The sequence below is a fragment of the Oncorhynchus masou genome, chromosome 28 (assembly GCF_036934945.1).
Source record: "Oncorhynchus masou masou isolate Uvic2021 chromosome 28, UVic_Omas_1.1, whole genome shotgun sequence".
Classification (NCBI taxonomy): Eukaryota; Metazoa; Chordata; class Actinopteri; order Salmoniformes; family Salmonidae; genus Oncorhynchus; species Oncorhynchus masou.
In genome coordinates, this window is record NC_088239.1 from 24,244,144 (window position 1) to 24,263,926 (window position 19,783).

General features: G+C 42.5%; 1 protein-coding gene across 1 annotated transcript in view; it reads right to left on the reverse strand.

Moving 5' to 3' along the window:
* Window positions 1-19,783, reverse strand: part of LOC135517392 (solute carrier organic anion transporter family member 5A1-like) — a 94,767-nt gene that overhangs the window by 29,305 nt on the left and 45,679 nt on the right. The window contains exons 3-4 of the mRNA XM_064941638.1: window positions 1,955-2,087; window positions 1,639-1,850 (exon numbers count right to left, since the gene is read on the reverse strand). Of these exons, the coding sequence (XP_064797710.1) occupies window positions 1,639-1,850; window positions 1,955-2,087 (345 nt within the window). The remainder of the gene's footprint in view (window positions 1-1,638; window positions 1,851-1,954; window positions 2,088-19,783) is intronic.

The window sequence follows — 19,783 nt, forward strand, 5'->3', positions numbered from 1 at the left end:
CAGTGCATGTCAGAGCAAAAACCAAGCCCGGTTGAAGGAATTTTCTGTAGAACTCCGAGACAGGATTGTGCCGAGGCACAGATCTGGGGAAGAGAACCAAAAAATTCTGCAGCATTGAAGGTCCCCAAGAACACAGCGGCTGCGTCATTCTTAAATGGAAAAAGTTTGGAACCACCAAGACTTCCTAGAGCTGGCCGGCCGGACAAACTGAGCAATTGGGGGAGAAGGGTCTTGGTCAGGGAGGTGACCAAGATCACGATGGTCACTCTGACAGAGCTCCAGAGTTCCTCTGTGGAGATGGGAGGACCTTCCAGAAGGACAACCATCTTTGCAGGACTCCATCAATCAGGCCTTTATGGTAGCCAGTCCTCAGTAAAAGGCACATGACAACCCGCTTGGAGTTTGACGAAAAGCACCTAAAGACTCTCAGACCATGAGAACCAAAATTCTCTGGTCTGATGAAACCAAGATTGATGTCTTTGGCCTGAATGCCAAGCGTTACGGCGGGAGGAAACCTGGCACCATCCCTACGGTGAAGCATGGTGGTAGCAGCATCATGCTTTGGGAATGTTTTCCAGCGGCAGGGACTGGGAGACTAGTCAGGATCGAGGAAAAGATGAACAGAGCAAAGTACAGAGAGATCCTTGATGAAAACCTGCTCCAGAGTGCTCAGGACCTCAGACTGAGCTGAAGGTTCACCTTCCAACAGGACAATGACCCAAAGCACACAGCCAAGACAACGCAGCAGTGGCTTCGGGACAAGTCTGAATGTCCTTGAGTGGCCCGGCCAGAGCCCGGACTTGAACCTGATTGAATATCTCTGAAGAGACATCAAAATAGATGTGCAGTGACGCTCCCCATCCAGCCTGACAGAGAGGATCCTTGAGAGGATCTGCAGAGAAGAATGGGAGAAACTCCCCAAATACAGGTGTACTACGCTTGTGGCATCATACCTAAGAAAACTCAAGGCTGTAATTGCTACCAAAAGTGCTTCAACAAAGTACTGAGTAAAGGGTCTGAATACTTGTGTAAATGTGATATTTCCATTTTTTTTAATTATACATTTGCAAACATTTCTAAAAACCTGTTTTTGCTTTGTCATTATGGGGTATTGTGGGTAGATTGATGAGAGCAAAACATTTTTAAATCCATTTTGGAAAAAGTCAAGGGGTCTGAATACTTTCCGAATACACTGTAAATAATCAGATGCGTGTTGCGAGCTGTCATTTTCCCTATTTTCTTTGCATCTCACCCTATTCCATATATAGCGCGCTACTTTCAACCAGGGCCCATGGGGCCATTTGGGACGCACCCTATCTGGAGAGGGGCAGAATAAGCATCACTCCAGCTTAGCTACAACAGATTGGTTAACTGAGGATCTCTAAGGCTAAGTCTATTTCAGGTGAATCCATGCTGATCAATGGGTTTTTAAGGATGACTGCATCACTGGTCTTCCATTGGCTAGCAGATTAGTGACTCATCATAGAGCTTCTATTGGACAGCAGATGACTGAGCCATTATCACATTCATATTTGACAATATCCCATATGGTTCACAGACCCTCTTTTACAATGGCAAACCAATGGACTGTTACATTAAATAGGTAGTCTACGGCCCTGTACACACACACAAACACACCTTTGATGTCCTTCCCGAAGCCCATGCCAGTCTGGACGTTCTGTCCCTCCCCCTTCTCCATCATAAAATCCTCAACGCTGGACACGTCATCTACTGATGAGGTCATCTTCTTCTTCTTCTTCTTGTGGCGCGGAGGCAGCTTCTTCGGGAAGGCAAACATGGGGAAGATGACCAGGAGCATGGCTATTGAGCACAGCAAGAACCCACTCCACCTGGGGACCAAAGGTAGACATAAATAGATATTGTTAGAACACATCAACACACACGCACACACGGACGCATGCACGCACACACACACACGCACACACCCTCTTACCAGTTGCCAACAAAGCGTGGGTCACTCTGGTCAATATGGACGACAGTTGTGGGGTCGACGTAGAAACCAATCAGAACTCCTCCTAACAGATATCCCGCTGCCGGCCCCAGGGCTCCCATCACATACATGACAGCTGGAAGAGAGAGATGAAGAAGGAAGAAGATTACTTCATTGCCCAATTGTACGCAGTTTGACTTTCACTTTATCTCTACCCCTCTGAAAAACACACATACAAACACAAGTTGGAGAGGTTGGAGCAGAGGGAGAATCCACCAATCACAACCAGGGATACTACAGAAATAGCCAACTACATGACATAATAGCTACAATGACCATAATCCGTTGCGAGCATACTTGTCCGGTCTGTTTCTTTTATACAGAAGAATGCTTGATCAGAAGAATACTTGATCGATAGGAGAGCAGTTGCTTCGCGAGGTATCTCTATCTGAAAATACATGATCTAAGTGATTGAAAGTCGGTATTCAGCAGTCAAAAAAGTGTCCCTTATTTACTTTGAAGAACAACTAAAACAGTGATTTTGTCAGACAGCATAGTCAGCAGCTCTACAGAAATGAGATGAGGACTTCCGGGTTAAGCGAGCAGAGTGTCAAGAAGCAGCGCGGCTTGGCAAGTCATGTTTTGGGAAGACGCATGACTCTCGACCATCACCTCTCCTGAGTCGGTTGGGGAGTTGCCGTTGAGACCGGATTGCAACTACCAATTGGATATCACGAAATTGGGGAGAAAGCAATCTCGTCTGAGTGTGCCAATGCGCAGAAAAACTGATGGATTGTTTAACACTTTTTTGGTTACTACATCATTCCATATGTATCATTTCATGGTTCTGAAATCTTCACTATTATTCTACAGTGTAGGAAATAGTACAAATAAATAAAAACCCTTGAATAAGTAGGTGTCCAATCTTTTGACTGGTACTGTTTGAACAGACAATCTGACAACACTCTGAATTTACGCTCAGATCGCACACACTGGATGCATTTACGAACACATCCTTAGTTGTCTATCAAATATATTTAGCATTGATCAAATGGGCGGGCAGGCAGGCAAGCTCCCATTCAGTTGTCAAAATGTGGGTTTGGACAAGCATACATTGGCAGGCAAGCTGCAGAAGGACGTGCAGGCCAATGCAATTTTGACAGCCAACTAGGTAAAACATTTGAGAGGGTTTATCTACTGTTCCCTCGATAGATTTTAGCTCATCTCGCTCCGGCTAGCATTAGTTGCTGACAAACTTGTTGATGTGCACGACTGAGGAAGAGAAAGACAACCTGTTCATGGTTGTTTGATCAATAGGACTGTAAAGTTCACAAATGTAAGAGGACTCCCGTGGTATTTACAACATTTGCAGATATCCATTGAGCTTTATTTTGTGGTTTTGGCGAAAGCGTTCTAATAATCTAAAGTTGCACTGTTGCTACTGGCTGTAAACAAACAAACACACAGTCCAGTTCAAAGTGAATGATGGCAGGCCCATATGGCAATTGGCTTATTTGCATAAAAGCCAATTGTAGCTCTGATTAGATATGGCGCAACGGTCTGCGTAGACTCCGGTACTGGGCAAGACAGATGTTTGTATTAGGTTTTATTAACTGCAGTGTCTATTAATTGTCAAAATGCACTGCCACTTTCCCACTCTATACTGCCATAGTAATTTCACAAATTACTTACTATACGCCATTCCCAAACATTCTATGAATTTATGAAAAATTGAAAATATATATATAATATAACCTCTGTGTGACTAGGCAAGTCAGGTAATTCTTATTTACAATGACAGCCTAGGAACAGTGTTTAAACCTTGTTCAGGGGCAGAACAACCAATTTTTACCTTGTCAGCTCAGGGATTCAATCTAGCAACCTTTCAGTTACTGGCCCAACACTCTAACCACTAGACTACCTGCCACCCCAAAAAATGATCATATGTACTGAAAGTGTCATATTGTTCCTATAAACAGACTTGAATAAGATTTCACATCGCTAAAATGCTGTCAGTTCCACTTTCAATAATACGAGATAAGGGGGGTTGACATGACTGTGCATATGAGAGTTGTAACCATTTAGTCTCCACACATTTTTCCATGTGCCCCTATTACAACTGTTAATGACACAGCTAGTAAAGTGGAGGGGTGGCAAGAAGAGGTGGAAGACAGGAGGAAAGAGAGAAAGCTGACCGGGAACCTGTAGGAGCTATTCATTAACCCAGGGAATATTACTACAAACATCTATAACAGCTGACCTGGAACCTGTGGAAGCTATTCATTAACCCATGGTATATTACTACAACCATCTATAACAGCTGATCTTACATCACAACAATACAAATGGTACCCTATTCAAATGGCACCCTATTCCCTACATAGTGCACTACTTTTGACAAGAGCACTATGGACAGTAGTGCACTACATAGGGAATAGTCCCATCCATAACAACTGATTCTAGATCAGCGGGGACTTCAAATGAAGCCCGGGGCATTCAGACCATCACCTCTCAGACAATACTGACCATTACTTTACAGGAGAGACGGGAAAACGTTTTACAACCTGGTGGATACACACACACGCGCGCACACACATGCATGAATGCACACACATGCACTTCTCTGGACATGTGGAAAAACCACCCACGGACATAGAGTAGCCTGGAAAGGCTAAACAGTTATGGACCTTAGTCAGGAGTGAGGGCTTCTATAATTACACCTAGAACATTTCCTAAACTGCCCGCCAGGTGTGTGTGTGTGTGTGTGTGTGTGTGTGTGTGTGTGTGTGTGTGTGTGTGTGTGTGTGTGTGTGTGTGTGTGTGTGTGTATATATATATGTGTATATATATGTGTGTTTGTGTCCAGAAGCTTATCCAGTTTCCCAAGCTGTGAGTATTTAAATGATGTCGTCATCCACAGAGCCTGTAGATACAGCAGCATTGGTCTGTTCACTGTGCGCCTGCTGTCCCCCCCCCCACACACACACACACACACACACACACACACACACACACACACACACACACACACACACACACACACAGACTCAATAGAAACACGTGTGTGTTTCTTCCATGGCGGGGCCTTCAGCAGCGTCACCACCGTCTTATCAGGGGCTAATTAATTAAGAGCGAAGTAAGTAAAATCTCTAAGAGGTCCAAGGGGATAAAGGGAGAGGGGAAATTATTCCTTAAAGCACAAAGAACCCATATGTAAAGCCTCTTATCCGCCTGCCACACACAGAGAGTGAGAGACAGAGAGACAGAGAAAGACAAACAGAGAGCGACAGCGAGAGCGTTACTGAAAGAGACAAAGAGAGACAGCACGAGAGAGAGAGAGAGTGACAGCGAGCGCGTTGCAGAGAGAGAGCGAGTTCGAGATAGACAGAGAGCGACAGCGAGAGCATTACTGAGAGAGAGAGAGAGAGAGAGAGAGAGAGACAGAGAGGCAGAGAGAGGCAGAGAGAGAGACAGAGAGACAGAGAGGCAGAGAGAGAGGTAGAGAGAGGAAGAGAGAGACAGAGAGGCAGAGAGAGAGGCAGAGAGACAGAGAGAGAGACAGAGAGAGAGAGAGAGAGAGAGAGAGCAGGATGTGTACCATTCCCTGGGCTAATAGAGCACAAACAGAAAAAAAGCCTCGCTCAATTTACATATACATAAATCTCCACCATAGAGAACAAATTCCCCAACAGATGCTGGTTCACTCACACCTCTCTCCATATCAAATCAATCACATAATTTCATATGCACAGAAAGCACCTTTCATAAAAGCCATATCACTATCCAGACACAGTGAGTGGAGAGTCATTACTTTTTCATTGTATTGGGTGCATTGCAAATGCCATCCTATTCCTTTTGGGCCCTGGTCTGACGTAAGGCACTATATAGGGAATAGGGTGTCATTTGGGACGTAGCCAAGTAGATAAAGACGGGTCCAGAATACTACATGAGACAGAGACAATGAAGAGGGTTTATTAGAGGTGTCAGGGACAGTTAGAGGTCTGCTTTTACTATCTCTACGATGATTAAAAAATCCATTCATAAAAGGATATGAGAACAGGCGCAAGTGTGTGTGCGAGTGCCTGTTTGTCTTTGTGTTTGCGTGTGTGTGTGTGTGTGTGTACACATGTGTGTGAGTGTCTTTGCGTATGTGCGTGTGTCTTTGTGTGTGTGTGCGCGTCTGTCTTTGTGTATGTGTGTGTGTGTGTGTGTGTGTGTATGTGTGTGCATCTGTCTTTGAGTGTGTGTGTGTGTGTGTGTGTGTGTGTGTGTGTGTGTGTGTGTGTGTGTGTGTGTGTGTGTGTGTGTGTGTGTGTGTGTGTGTGTGTGTGTGTGTGTGTGTGTAATTGTGCCTATGTGTTATCATGCGTCTGTGGTTCATGGTGTATTTCATCCTGTTAGAAGGAGACCAATAAATGTTAATGATATAGTTCAGCGCATCGTCAGCATATCGTCTGTGTGTGTGAGAGACAGAGCTATGTACAGACACAGTGAGCATAGCCTTGCTATTGAGAGACAGAGCTATGTACAGACAAAGTGAGCATAGCCTTGCTCTTGAGAGAGACAGAGCTATGTACAGACACAGTGAGCATAGCCTTGCTATTGAGAGAGACAGAGCTATGTACAGACACAGTGAGCATGGCCATGCAATTGAGAGAGGCTGCCATTGGCAGACCTGGCTATCAAGAGAACAAAGAATATGTGCCCACTGTACAAATTTTTTCCCATTTATTTAACAAGGCAAGTCAGTTAAGAACAAACTCTTATTTACAATGACGACCTACACCGGCCAAACCCGGACGACACTGGGCCAATTGTGCACCGCCCTATGGGACTCAAAATCACGGACGGTTGTGATACAGCTTGGATTCAAACCAGGGTGTCTGTAGTGACACCTCAAGCACTGAGATGCAGTGCCTTAGACCGCTGCACCACTCAGGAGCCCATTGAGGTGGAAACCGAGCTGCACTTCCTAAACTCCTTCTAAATGGATTAGAGACACATATTTCCCACAGATGACAAAGATTTTGAAAACAAATCCAACATTGTTAAACTCCAATATCTATTAGGTGAAATACCACAAAGTGCAGTCATAGCAGCAAGATTTGTGTCACGTTGCCGTGAGAAAAGGGAGAGGAGCACAAACACTAGAATGCCAAGAGTGTACAAAGCGGTCATCAAGGCAAAGCGTGGCTACTTTGAAGAATTCCAAATATAAAATATATTTTGATTTGTTTACAACATGATTCCATATGTGTTATTTCATAGTTTTGATGTCTTCCCTATTATTCTACAATGTAGAACATAGTAATATTAAAGAAAAACCCTTGAATGAGTAGGTGTGTCCAAACTTTTGACTGGAACTGTACATACATACACACATATAGATACACAAAAATAAATACAAAATATCACAGCATACTATCCTTTCCCTCCAATACCTTCTCATATCCCCTGTTGGCCAAAATTCTTACCCCTGATCAATAGAAGGCAACTGTTCAAAAGGAAAAGTTCAGTACAACCTCTCAAAGTGTATAAAAAAAATTCCAAGTGGTGAAAAGACATTAGGTCTTTCAACCAGGCTGATAAAATGGGAGGTTTGAAGGATTTCGAATTAAGCAAGATCTGCCGGCGGGCTATGAGGGAAGTTACAACGTCTGCTTTACTTTTAGTCAGACAAGGCAACAAAGATTGAACTCCAACTATATCTATCAAAGGACAAGGATGCAGGTCAATATCTAGAATTACAGAGTATTAAAAAAAGATGACCAATACTCAGCCAACTTAGAATATTCATATAACACATGGGTGTGGTCTGCTAGAGTGATTGAACATCTATCAAACGTGTCATTTGTGTCTGGGAGGAATTTACAACATTTTTCTTTGGTGTAGTGAATTTTTCTGCAAGACCTTGAACTGAATTAAACTTAACCGAGCTCATGATGATGTGGAGTTAACCCTAAGGACCTCCTCCCACCAGTAAGGTCATGTTCAAGTTCAATACTCCAGTCTGTCTTGATATTGTTTATTGGAGAGGGTTCAGAGGAAAGCATAACTTCATATAATCTAGAAATCAGACAAAATCTCTTTTAGCAACGTCTTGGCAGGTAGTTGAGGAAAGATGGGCAAATGAGAGCGAACAAAGTTAAGTACTTGAAACTAGCGGGAAATAATGAGCCTAATTACATTTAGCTATGAGATCATTAAAACTGGCAAACTTCCCAAACTAAATCTTTAAAACATACCAAACCTCTCTCTTGCCACAAAAAGCCTGGTGGCGTTTGGAGGGTAAGAATAGGTGGTTGATACAGATGGGGCCTAGAAGAGAAAGGGGCAGAAAGTCTAAAATGTTGACAAAATTGTCTCCAGATCTTCAAAGTAGAGAGCACAATGAGGTTTCCAGTATACTGCACTAACCCGGACAACGCTGGGCCAATCGTGCGCCGCCCCCGCCGTCTCTCGGTCACGGCCGGCTGCGAGAGAGCCTGGACTCAAACTAGGATCTCTAGTGGCCACTGCCCCACTCGGGAGGCCCGGTTTCCAGTATACTTTGAAAGTCACAAGGACAGTGGGGCACAAGTAGGAGAATGATTGACTAGAGTGTGCTTCTAATGAGCACCAGTTGGTACTTCTAGCATTTTACCAGACCATAATCCAATAGTAAAGCAGTATATTTGGAAGTGCCAAACCTTCATCTTGTCTCCTTCTTTTAAGTACTGCTCGATGATATGCCTGCCCAAATAAAAGGACTGATGAGTCTTTCCAACTTGGCCAAAAAATATTTCAGCAGAAAGATCGAAAGACATTGAAAAAGGTATAGAACCTAGGTAAAATGTTCATTTTAACAGATTGGATTCTGCCAGCTAAGGAGAGAGTCAGACTATCCCAGCATTGTAAGACTGCTTTAACTTGTGTGACTAGACTTGCAAAATTAGTTTTATGGAGGGTAGCCAGAGAGTGTGTTATATTCATACCTAAATAGGAAAAACCAGAGGGTAACAGACGGAAAGGCAGGGCTCCAGGGGGAATTTGCTTGGCAGCGGGGTTGAACGGAAAACATTCACGTTTTTAAATGTTCAATTTGTAACCTGAGAATGATCAAAATGTATTTAAAATATGCAGTATGTTACCAACCGAGTTCACAGTGTTAGTGAAATATAATAGTATATCATCTGCATACAGTGACACTTTATGTTATTCACCAGCTCGGTGGAGTCCAGTGAAAGTGGATAATTTTAAAGCCAAGAAAAAGCGGTTCTATCGCAAGTGCAAAAAGGAGCGGGGACATAAGACACCCTTGACAGGTCCCTCTGAAGAGGGGGACGTATTTTGAATATTGAGAGTTGGTGTGTACGCTAGCCTTAGGAGCAGAATAGAGCAGACGTGAAATTGCACCCAAAACCAAATCTTCCCAAAATCTTAAATAAATAATTCCACTCCACCCGGTCGAAAGCCTTCTCCGCATCAAGAGAAAAAAACATTTTGGGGTCTGAAGAAACAGAAGGCGAGAGTACAATGTTCAAAAGACGGCATGGAAAACAGTTGTCACCCTTTGATGAACCCCGTTTGATCATCAAATATGACATACTGAAGGCAGGTTTCCAACCTTAGCTAATGGTTTAATGAACATTTAATAGTAATTTGGCAAGTTGATCTGAGAATTTTTGTATAAAAATCGACGGGAAAGCCGTCGACAAACTTCAGACCGTTTGTTATCTCATCTAGATGCAAAGGGTTGTCCAGAACTTTACTCATGTCCATATCAATGGATGGAATAAACAAGTTATCTAAAAAGTTGTACATAGCCGTATTATCTGATGGGGGTTCAGATTTGTAGAGGTTAGAATAAAATGGCACAAAAGTTGAATTAATATTAAAGGGATCACTTGCAAGTTTACGGGACGAGTCATACACCTGAGAGATAAGATGAGATGCTGACTGGCGTTGAAGTTGGTGAAGTGTCATATACCTGAGAGATAAGATGAGATGCTGACTGGCGTTGAAGTTGGTGAAGTGTCATATACCTGAGAGATAAGATGAGATGCTGACTGGCGTTTAAGTTGGTGAAGTGTCGTTGAAGTTGGTGAAGTGTCATATACCTGAGAGATAAGATGAGATGCTGACTGGCGTTTAAGTTGGTGAAGTGTCATATACCTGAGAGATAAGATGAGATGCTGACTGGCGTTGAAGTTGGTGAAGTGTCATATACCTGAGAGATAAGATGAGATGCTGACTGGCGTTGAAGTTGGTGAAGTGTCATATACCTGAGAGATAAGATGAGATGCTGACTGGCGTTGAAGTTGTTGAAGTTGGTGAAGTGTCATATACCTGAGAGATAAGATGAGATGCTGACTGGCGTTGAAGTTGGTGAAGTGTCATATACCTGAGAGATAAGATGAGATGCTGACTGGCGTTTAAGTTGGTGAAGTGTCATATACCTGAGAGATAAGATGAGATGCTGACTGGCGTTGAAGTTGGTGAAGTGTCATATACCTGAGAGATAAGATGAGATGCTGACTGTTGAAGTTGGTGAAGTGTCATATACCTGAGAGATAAGATGAGATGCTGACTGGCGTTGAAGTTGGTGAAGTGTCATATACCTGAGAGATAAGATGAGATGCTGACTGGCGTTGAAGTTGGTGAAGTGTCATATACCTGAGAGATAAGATGAGATGCTGACTGGCGTTGAAGTTGGTGAAGTGTCATATACCTGAGAGATAAGATGAGATGCTGACTGGCGTTGAAGTTGGTGAAGTGTCATATACCTGAGAGATAAGATGAGATGCTGACTGGCGTTGAAGTTGGTGAAGTGTCATACACCTGAGAGATAAGATGAGATGCTGACTGGCGTTGAAGTTGGTGAAGTGTCATACACCTGAGAGATAAGATGAGATGCTGACTGGCGTTGAAGTTGGTGAAGTGTCATACACCTGAGAGATAAGATGAGATGCTGACTGGCGTTGAAGTTGGTGAAGTGTCATATACCTGAGAGATAAGATGAGATGCTGACTGGCGTTGAAGTTGGTGAAGTGTCATATACCTGAGAGATAAGATGAGATGCTGACTGGCGTTGAAGTTGGTGAAGTGTCATATACCTGAGAGATAAGATGAGATGCTGACTGGCGTTGAAGTTGGTGAAGTGTCATATACCTGAGAGATAAGATGAGATGCTGACTGGCGTTGAAGTTGGTGAAGTGTCATATACCTGAGAGATAAGATGAGATGCTGACTGGCGTTGAAGTTGGTGAAGTGTCATATACCTGAGAGATAAGATGAGATGCTGACTGGCGTTGAAGTGGTGAAGTGTCATATACCTGAGAGATAAGATGAGAAGTTGGTTGAAGTGTCATATACCTGAGAGATAAGATGAGATGCTGACTGGCGTTTAAGTTGGTGAAGTGTCATATACCTGAGAGATAAGATGAGATGCTGACTGGCGTTGAAGTTGGTGAAGTGTCATATACCTGAGAGATAAGATGAGATGCTGACTGGCGTTGAAGTTGGTGAAGTGTCATATAACTGAGAGATAAGGTGTGATGCTGACTGGCGTTGAAGTTGGTGAAGTGTCATATACCTGAGAGATAAGGTGTGATGCTGACTGGCGTTTAAGTTGGTGAAGTGTCATATACCTGAGAGATAAGGTGTGATGCTGTTCCCCTGGCTTTGCCGTTAAAATTAGAATGAAAAACCTGTCCAACCCATGCTTTACGCAATCTAGTAAGGTTGGTAGCACGTAGTTGCGTTTATGAAGAAATACAATATCAGTATGCAGGCTCTTCAGATGTGAAAATACTCTGGAGCTCTTAATTTGTTCCCCATAGCCATGAATGTTCCATGTCACCAGTCTGACTTGAAGCCCCAAAACACCATCCTGACTTGTTGAACCAGACATGAATCCTAATAAGAGCAGAAATCAAATTAAAAAGAAAGAGGAAAATACAGATTGGGAGAGGAGCAGCATGAAAAAAACATCTGAAAATGCCAACCCCATCTGTCCTCACCCCCTCCCCCTTCAAGCTAATGAACAATAATTTTGACTGCAACATTCTAACAGTTTATTTAGTACATTTAATATATGCTTTCGCAAAAAAAATATCTATTTTAGTTGTGTTTATGAAGGTATAAGGTAACATTAGTATATGATTTTTTTTCAAATAACAATAGCATTTTCATTAGTTTATCTTACTGTAGGGTATATGCAAAAACAAAAAAACACAAATTCAAGTTTTCAATAAATTGTATTTGTGGTGTGCCTTTGTTACAACTATGAAACAGAAAGTGTGTGTGTTGGAACACGGTAACAGCTTATTTATCTTTTTAGAAATAACCCAACCACCAAGACCCATCGTCAGCAAGATGTGCAGTCAAATGATGAAAACATCAGTAGCCTAAACATCATTATAAGCGCCAAGTGTGCTTGATAAAGAGTGAAAATCAGCACAAAAGCAATAATGGCATTATAATGAACAGAAGTGTCGATATAACAGCAGTCAAAAATGTAATTATTTATACGCCGGATACCATGTCGAATGCGTCTGTTTCTTTGTCATCGAAATGGAGGTAACGCTTGAACTCTCTGAAGTGATCCACTGACATTGTAAATTACACACACTTACTTTCACTGTGTACTCCAAGTAGTCAGAGTGGACTGATACAACTGCTTGGATTTGGTGGACTGATATAGGGTACATTCCATTTTGAGATTATAATAAGAATATACCAATACAGTAGAATGGCCCGTCCTGTTCTTCACTCACAATTGGTGATTACATAATTATGCAACATTTGCTTCCCCTCGCTCATCAACCCCCATTCTCCCCCTTTCTCCCCAACATACTTTACTTAAAACTTCTTGCGGATCAGTGGGAAGCTACCGTCCCACCTGGCCAACATCCGGTGAAATTGCAGAGCGCCAAATTCAAATTAAATTTCTATACATATTAAACTTTCATGAAATCACAAGTGCAATACATCAAAATAAAGCTTAACTTGCAGTTAATCAAGCCGCCGGGTCAGATTTTTAAAAGGCTTTACGGCGAAAGCAAACCATGTGATTATCTGAGGGCAGTGCCCAGCACACAAATGCATAACAAATCATTTTCAACCAGGGAGTTGCGACACGAAAGTCAGAAATAGCAATATAATATATGCCTTACCTTTGAAGATCTTCTTCTGTTGGCACTCCAAAAGGTCCCAGTTACATTACAAATGGTCCCTTTGTTCGATAAACTCCTTTATATCCATAAAAACTCAGTTTAGCTGGCGCGCTTCAGTCAATAATCCACTCGTTTTCCCTCCTTCAAAATACATATAAAATGAATCCCAAACGTTACCAATACACTTATCTAAACAAGTCAACCGATGTTTACAATCAAACCTTATAAAAGTTCCAGCCATTGAAATCAGTGGTAAGAATTTTTTTTTTTGCGGGGGGGGGGGGTGTCCTTGGGGTTTCGCTGCCATTTCAGTTCTGTTATAATCACATACATTATTGTAACAGTAGTTTTAGAAACTTTAGAGTGTTTTCTATCCAAATCTACCAATTATATGCATATCCTAGCTTCTGGGCCGGAGTAGCAGGCAGTTTACTTTGGGCACGCTTTTCATCCGGACGTCAAAATACCACCCCTATCCCAAAGAAGTTCATTTATTTCATCTGTTCTTATATGTATGAAATTATTTTCAGTATATTTTAAGTTCAGGTTTGAGGCAGTTATACAGGGTGATTATCAACTGGGCAAGGCACATTCCACTGTCGGGAGAAGGAGGGGCAACGGGGAAAACCATATAACATTGACATGCCCTCATAAAACTGGTTATAGATCCAGTTCTGTTTTTGATATTAAGATTCTAATAACAGCAGTGTGTTATATAGACTGATTTAGGAAAAGTCAAGGACGGAGGGGGGCACAATGGCAGGGTAATAAAACAATTCAAATCATGAGCAATCAAAATGACTGCTTTAGCGGTTCTAGTGTTGACACAAAGCACTTCATGCAGTGTTTTCATTAGCACCATATGGTGTTTATCCAGACCAAGTCTAAGCACTGCATTGTAGCTACACAGTAACAATAAAGTCAAGGTAATACGAGCAGCGAGCTCATTATGATGAATGACTTCAATCACACACACCATTACTCTACTGACCCTTTCTGTCCATTCTCATACAACACACTGTCCATTAATTCTCTCTCTGGCTTAGGGAAAATAGGATTTTGAATGGCAATCTCTCTCTCTCTCTCTGAAAATAGGATTTTGAATGGCAATCTCTCTCTCTCTCTCTGAAAATAGGATTTTGAATGGGAATCAATTGTTTGATCCCCACAAGAATAGTTAAACATACACGTGTGTGCATTCATTATGTGTGTGCATTCATTATGCGTGTGCATTCATTATGTGTGTGCATTCATTATGCGTGTGCATTCATTATGCGTGTGCATTCATTATGTGTGTGCATTCATTATGTGTGTGCATTCATTATGTGTGTGCATTCATTATGCGTGTGCGCACCATGTGTGTGCTACAACAGCTGATAAGTCATACATCATGTCTCCCCTAGCATTATATAACTTTGTCATGCCAACCCCATCCTTCATATTAACAGTGTTCTGCTTGACAGTGTTCCGTTAAACCGTGTCCAGCACCAGTCACTGCATCGCCCCGCTGCTTGGCAGCCTGCCAGGGCTGTTGGCGGGTCCCGCTTCCACGATGAAGGGGGGGCAGGGTTGTCGCCGGGGGGAGGAATATGCTGGCGATGCAACATACCGCCGCGGCATCACACACACACTCACGTCACAGGGGAGTGGGGGACGCATGCCGATGAGGAACACACACACACGCTTAAACACCAAAGTCTCCATTTAGTCAATTACGCAATGGGCCTTCTCCGGTAGTATGTGAAGGGCAGGGAATTATATTGTGTGCATATACTGTGGCAGTAATACATTACAGGCTCTCAATGATTGGTTTTGCCATGTCAGCTAACCCCTCACTCTCTCAGAGGTTCCCAAACTTTTTATAGACCCGTACCGCTTCAAACATTTAACCTCCAGCTGCGTACCCCCATCTAGCACCAGGGTCAGCCACTCTCAAATGTTGTTTTTTGCCATCAATGTAACCCTGCCACACACACACAATACATTTTTTTAAACATAAGAATGAGTGTGAGTGTGAGTTTTTGTCACAACCCGGCTCGTGGGAAGTGACAAAGAGCTCTTATTGGACCAGGGCACAAATAATAATATAATTATAATCAATAATTTTGCTCATTATTTAGCCATCTTACATATAAAACCTTACTTGTTCATCAAAAATTGTGAATAACTCACCATACGTTAATGAGAAGGGTGTGCTTGAAAGGACGCACATAACTCTGCAATGTTGGGTTGTATTGGAAAGAGTCTCAGTCTTAAATCATTTCCCACACACAGTCTGTGTCTGTATTTAGTTATCATGCTAGTGAGGGCTAAGAATGCACTCTCACAAAGGTATGTGGTTGCAAATGGCACCAGTGTCTTCACAGCACGATTTGCCAAGGCAGGATACTCTGAGCGCAGCCCTATCCAGAAATCTGGCAGTGGCTTCTGATTAAATTCAATTTTTACAGAACCGCCTGTTGCAATTTCAATGAGGCTCTCTTGTTCAGATACCGGTAAGTGGCCTGGAGGCAGGGCATGAAAGGTATAATGAATCCAATTGTTTGTGTCGTCCGTTTCGTACCTGCGTTATTGCGCACAGTCAAGTGCTTCGCTATATCACATTTGACATTGTCCGTAAGCTTGAGTTAATTTGCAAACAAAAAAATCCTACAATGATGGAAATACCTGTGTGTTGTCCTTGATAATGCAGAGAGAGAAGAGCTCCAACTTCTTAATCACAGCCTCAATTTTGTCCCGCACATTGACTATAGTTGCGGAGAGTCCCTGTAATCCTAGATTCAGATCATTCAGGCGAGAAAAAACATCACCCAGATAGACCAGTCGTGTGAGAAACTCATCATCATGCAAGAGGTCACACAAGTGAAAATTATGGTCAGTAAAGAAAACTTTAAGCTCGTCTCTCAATTTAAAAAAACATATCAATACTTTGTCCCTTGATAACCAGCGCACTTCTGTATGTTGTAAAAGCATTACATGGTCGCTGCCCATATCATTGCGTAATGCAGATAATACACGAGAGTTCAGGGGCCTTGCTTTAAAAAAGTTTACCATTTTCACTGTAGTGTCCAAACCGTCTTTCAATCTGTCAGGCATTCCCTTGGCAGCAAGAGCCTCTCGGTGGATGCTGCAGTGTACCCAAGTGGCATCGTTAGCAACTGCTTGTCTACCGGTCACAGCTTTTGCGCCATCGGTACAAATACCAACACAGCTTGACCATTTGATGTCACAATGCTGTCCAGTACTTAAAACAATATCCTCTCCTGTTGTCCTGGCTTGCAGAAGAGGATGTCTTCCTTAATTGACCCCGCAAAAACGTAACAGACATATACTAGGAGCTGTGTCTGTTGTAATGCATAGAATTCACTGGCTTGTATGCAAAGCAGTAATTGTTTCAAAACTTCTCCTGCCATGTCACTGATGCGTCATGAAACAGTGCTGTTTGATCAGTGTTTATTTTTGCCAGTGAAACGAGGCTACTTAACCGTGAAAAAAACACATCACCCAAATGTATAGCCCCGTTGGAAAATATAAATGGACTGTTTGAAAATGTGAATGACATTTTCATTTGGCATACTCCCGACGGCATTGCATCCCAGCTTGAGAATAGCCGCTCTAAGTGAACATTGTGAATGATAATCACCATGTTATACCCAAGTGGGTGCTACACGTTGGTGGTGGATGAGGTGAGTTTCCCTCTTGTATGCACGTTGAGCATCTGAAAAAGCACTTGATATAAATCCCATCAATTATGAATGAGTCATTATGGCATGGCCTTTCTGTAGCATAGACTCTGCCAATGATTCTGCATTGATACCAGAATCAAGGAACAGACATGTGAACACACAGAGAAGCTACATTTTCAGAACGGACGGTCTGTTGGTCTTCTCGACGACGTCAGCCAAGGTAAAACAATCCCCCTCCTCACACACGCATCAATGCACATCTTGGGGAGGCAGGTAGCCTAGTGGTTAGAGCGTTGGACTCGTAACCAGAAGATTGCAAGATCGAATCCCCGTGCTGACAAGGTAAACATTTGTTGTTCTGCCACTGAACAACACAGTTAACCCACTGTTCCTAGGCCATCATTGAAAATAAGGATTTGTTCTTAACTGATTTGCCTAGTTAAATATAAAATAAAAATATGTTTCTTATTTAACTAGGCAAGTCCTCTCCCGCACGAAAGGATAAAGGGAGGAGGAAATAGGAGAAGAGGAGGTTGTTCAATTTGACGCTGACAACATTGACCCCAATTTATCTTTTCCATTTCTATGTTTGTGATGGATATGAAACTATCATGTCTGGCTGACAAACACACTGATACCAGGGAGACGAGGTGGAGGAGGAACAACAGATGTATTGTACCCGGAAAGGAAGAAAGAGAGAGTGAGATGGAAAAATAGAGGGAGAAAGACGAGAGAGAGAAAGAGATGAAGACAGAGGGCTATCTCTTCTCCTGTGTTACTGAGTGATAAGGCTAGCTTCTCAGTATCTGTCCCCTCTCTCTAATCTTCACAGACAGGACAAAAGGAAAGGAAGCTCTTACAGACTGTTTGGTCAACGCCTGACTGGTGATGCTTGATGCTGTATGCTTTGTGTCCAAATACGTCCATACCCTTCCTCTTCTCAACTCTCTCTCTCCCTCCCTCTAACCTCTTCCTCTCTAACTTCTTCCTCTCTGACCTCTTCCTCTCTAACTTCTTCCTCTCTAACTTCTTCCTCTAACTTCTTCTCCTCTCATCTCCCTGCACCATCTCTAACTTCTTCCTCTCTATCTTCTTCCTCTCTAACTTCTTCCTCTCTGACCTCTTCCTCTCTAACCTCTTCCTCTCTAACTTCTTCCTCTAACTTCTTCTCCTCTCATCTCCCTGCACAGCATCTCTAACTTCTTCCTCTCTATCTTCTTCCTCTCTAACTTCTTCTTCTCTCCTCTCCCAGCACAGCCTCTCTAAATGAACGAGGGAGTGAGCAGAGGAGAGGAGAGGAGGAAGGAAAGGAGCAGAAGAGGAACAAAGAAATGGTGAGCGAGCATCTCACACCTAATGAGCCAGCTCCCCAATGACTTAAAACAAGAAAGACAGAGTAATTCATTGATTTCATTACAAAATAAAACAGAGCAATTTTCATGCCTGGCCAGGTTACCAGAGATTAAAAGGTCGAACAAGGCCATCATTTCACATCGTAGGGGAATTATTTAATTGTCTAAATCACCCGTTACCCCTTTATACATTGATGAACGGCACCAAAGCATTACTGTGTGTGTGTGTGTGTGTGTGTGTACCAAGTACCATGCCGCATTCATTCTCAGGTAATTTTTATATTCTCCCTGTGAGTTTCTCTCCTGCAAGGCACTGGAAAAGCAGGGTGAATTATGACCAGAACTCTCTCATCTCTCTCCAGTGGTTCAGTTGGAACATAGTTTCAGAGAACCATGTGGCTGCTACCTCACAAGCCATGTACATCTCCAAACAAGCCTGTAGCTGGCCCAAAAGCTGGAGACACACAATGACCTTGTGTGACATTGCAGAGTCTTCAGTCTCTACAGTGTCATTCGCACACCATGTATCATAGATCTAATGTATGCAGTGTTCTGACAGTTTTCTCTTTTACTGTGGATTCATGATAAGAGTAGAAACGTTGATTACAAATGAAAGTCAAAAGCCAACGGGACAGAAGAAAACAACACTGCATGTAAGGAGATGTGGTCTGTGATATGATAGATCATCTATGCAGCTTTTCTCCAGAGAGAGAGAGAGAGAGAGAGAGAGAAAGAGAGAGAAAGGGGGAGAGGGAGAGAGAGAGACTGAAAGGGTGAGAAAGGGAGCGATAGAGAGAAAAATGATAGGGAGACATAACGCGGGAGAGAGAGAGTAGAGAGAGAAAGAGGGATCAATTCACCCATATGATTTTGTGGCGTGGAGAGAGAAACAGAGAGAGAGACCGAGAAAGAGAAACAATAGAAGGGAAAAGACAAAGAAATGGGGATGAGAATGGAATTGCAACCTTATGCATGCACAGTGAATTCTTCCATCACATATACAGCTGATTCTCAAGATCTTGCACACTATTGAGTTGCTATTGAGCCCACTCTACTACACTGTCTGAGCCAAGGACTACATGCTTTCTGGTAAGTTTTGATTACAATACTGGGTGCGGTGAATATATTTTATATGACATACATGATTTTCTGCTGACTAGTATATAGTAGCCTTTAGCAAAGTGTGTTTAAATCATTTCCAACATGTTAACAATTTATGCTAGATAGTTTTTGCTACCATGTGGATTTTAGATTGCTTGAGTCTGCTAACTGAGGAGTGTTAATTCACCTGTTTCCATACATGTTTCATTTTAAAACATTTATCTTAGAACGGAGTTGTTAAATCTCACTGCTTAACCATTTATCTGTACATGGAATTGTATTTGTTTTTTTCCCACTAATTTCTTTCTAATCTTTACAGGAAAATGCCACAGGCACTATCTGATATGTGTGGAGACTTTACACTGCAGCTAATGTAGAAGGAAAAGCTGTGTTCAGAAAATACTGTGCCAAATTATTTGTGAAGAATGAAACAAAGATACAGAATCATCTGGCCAAGTTCCCTCAGCGCTCACAACAAGCAACCTCTGACAGAAGTCCCTCTACTTCTATTCGAGGTGAAAATCATGAATCAGACAC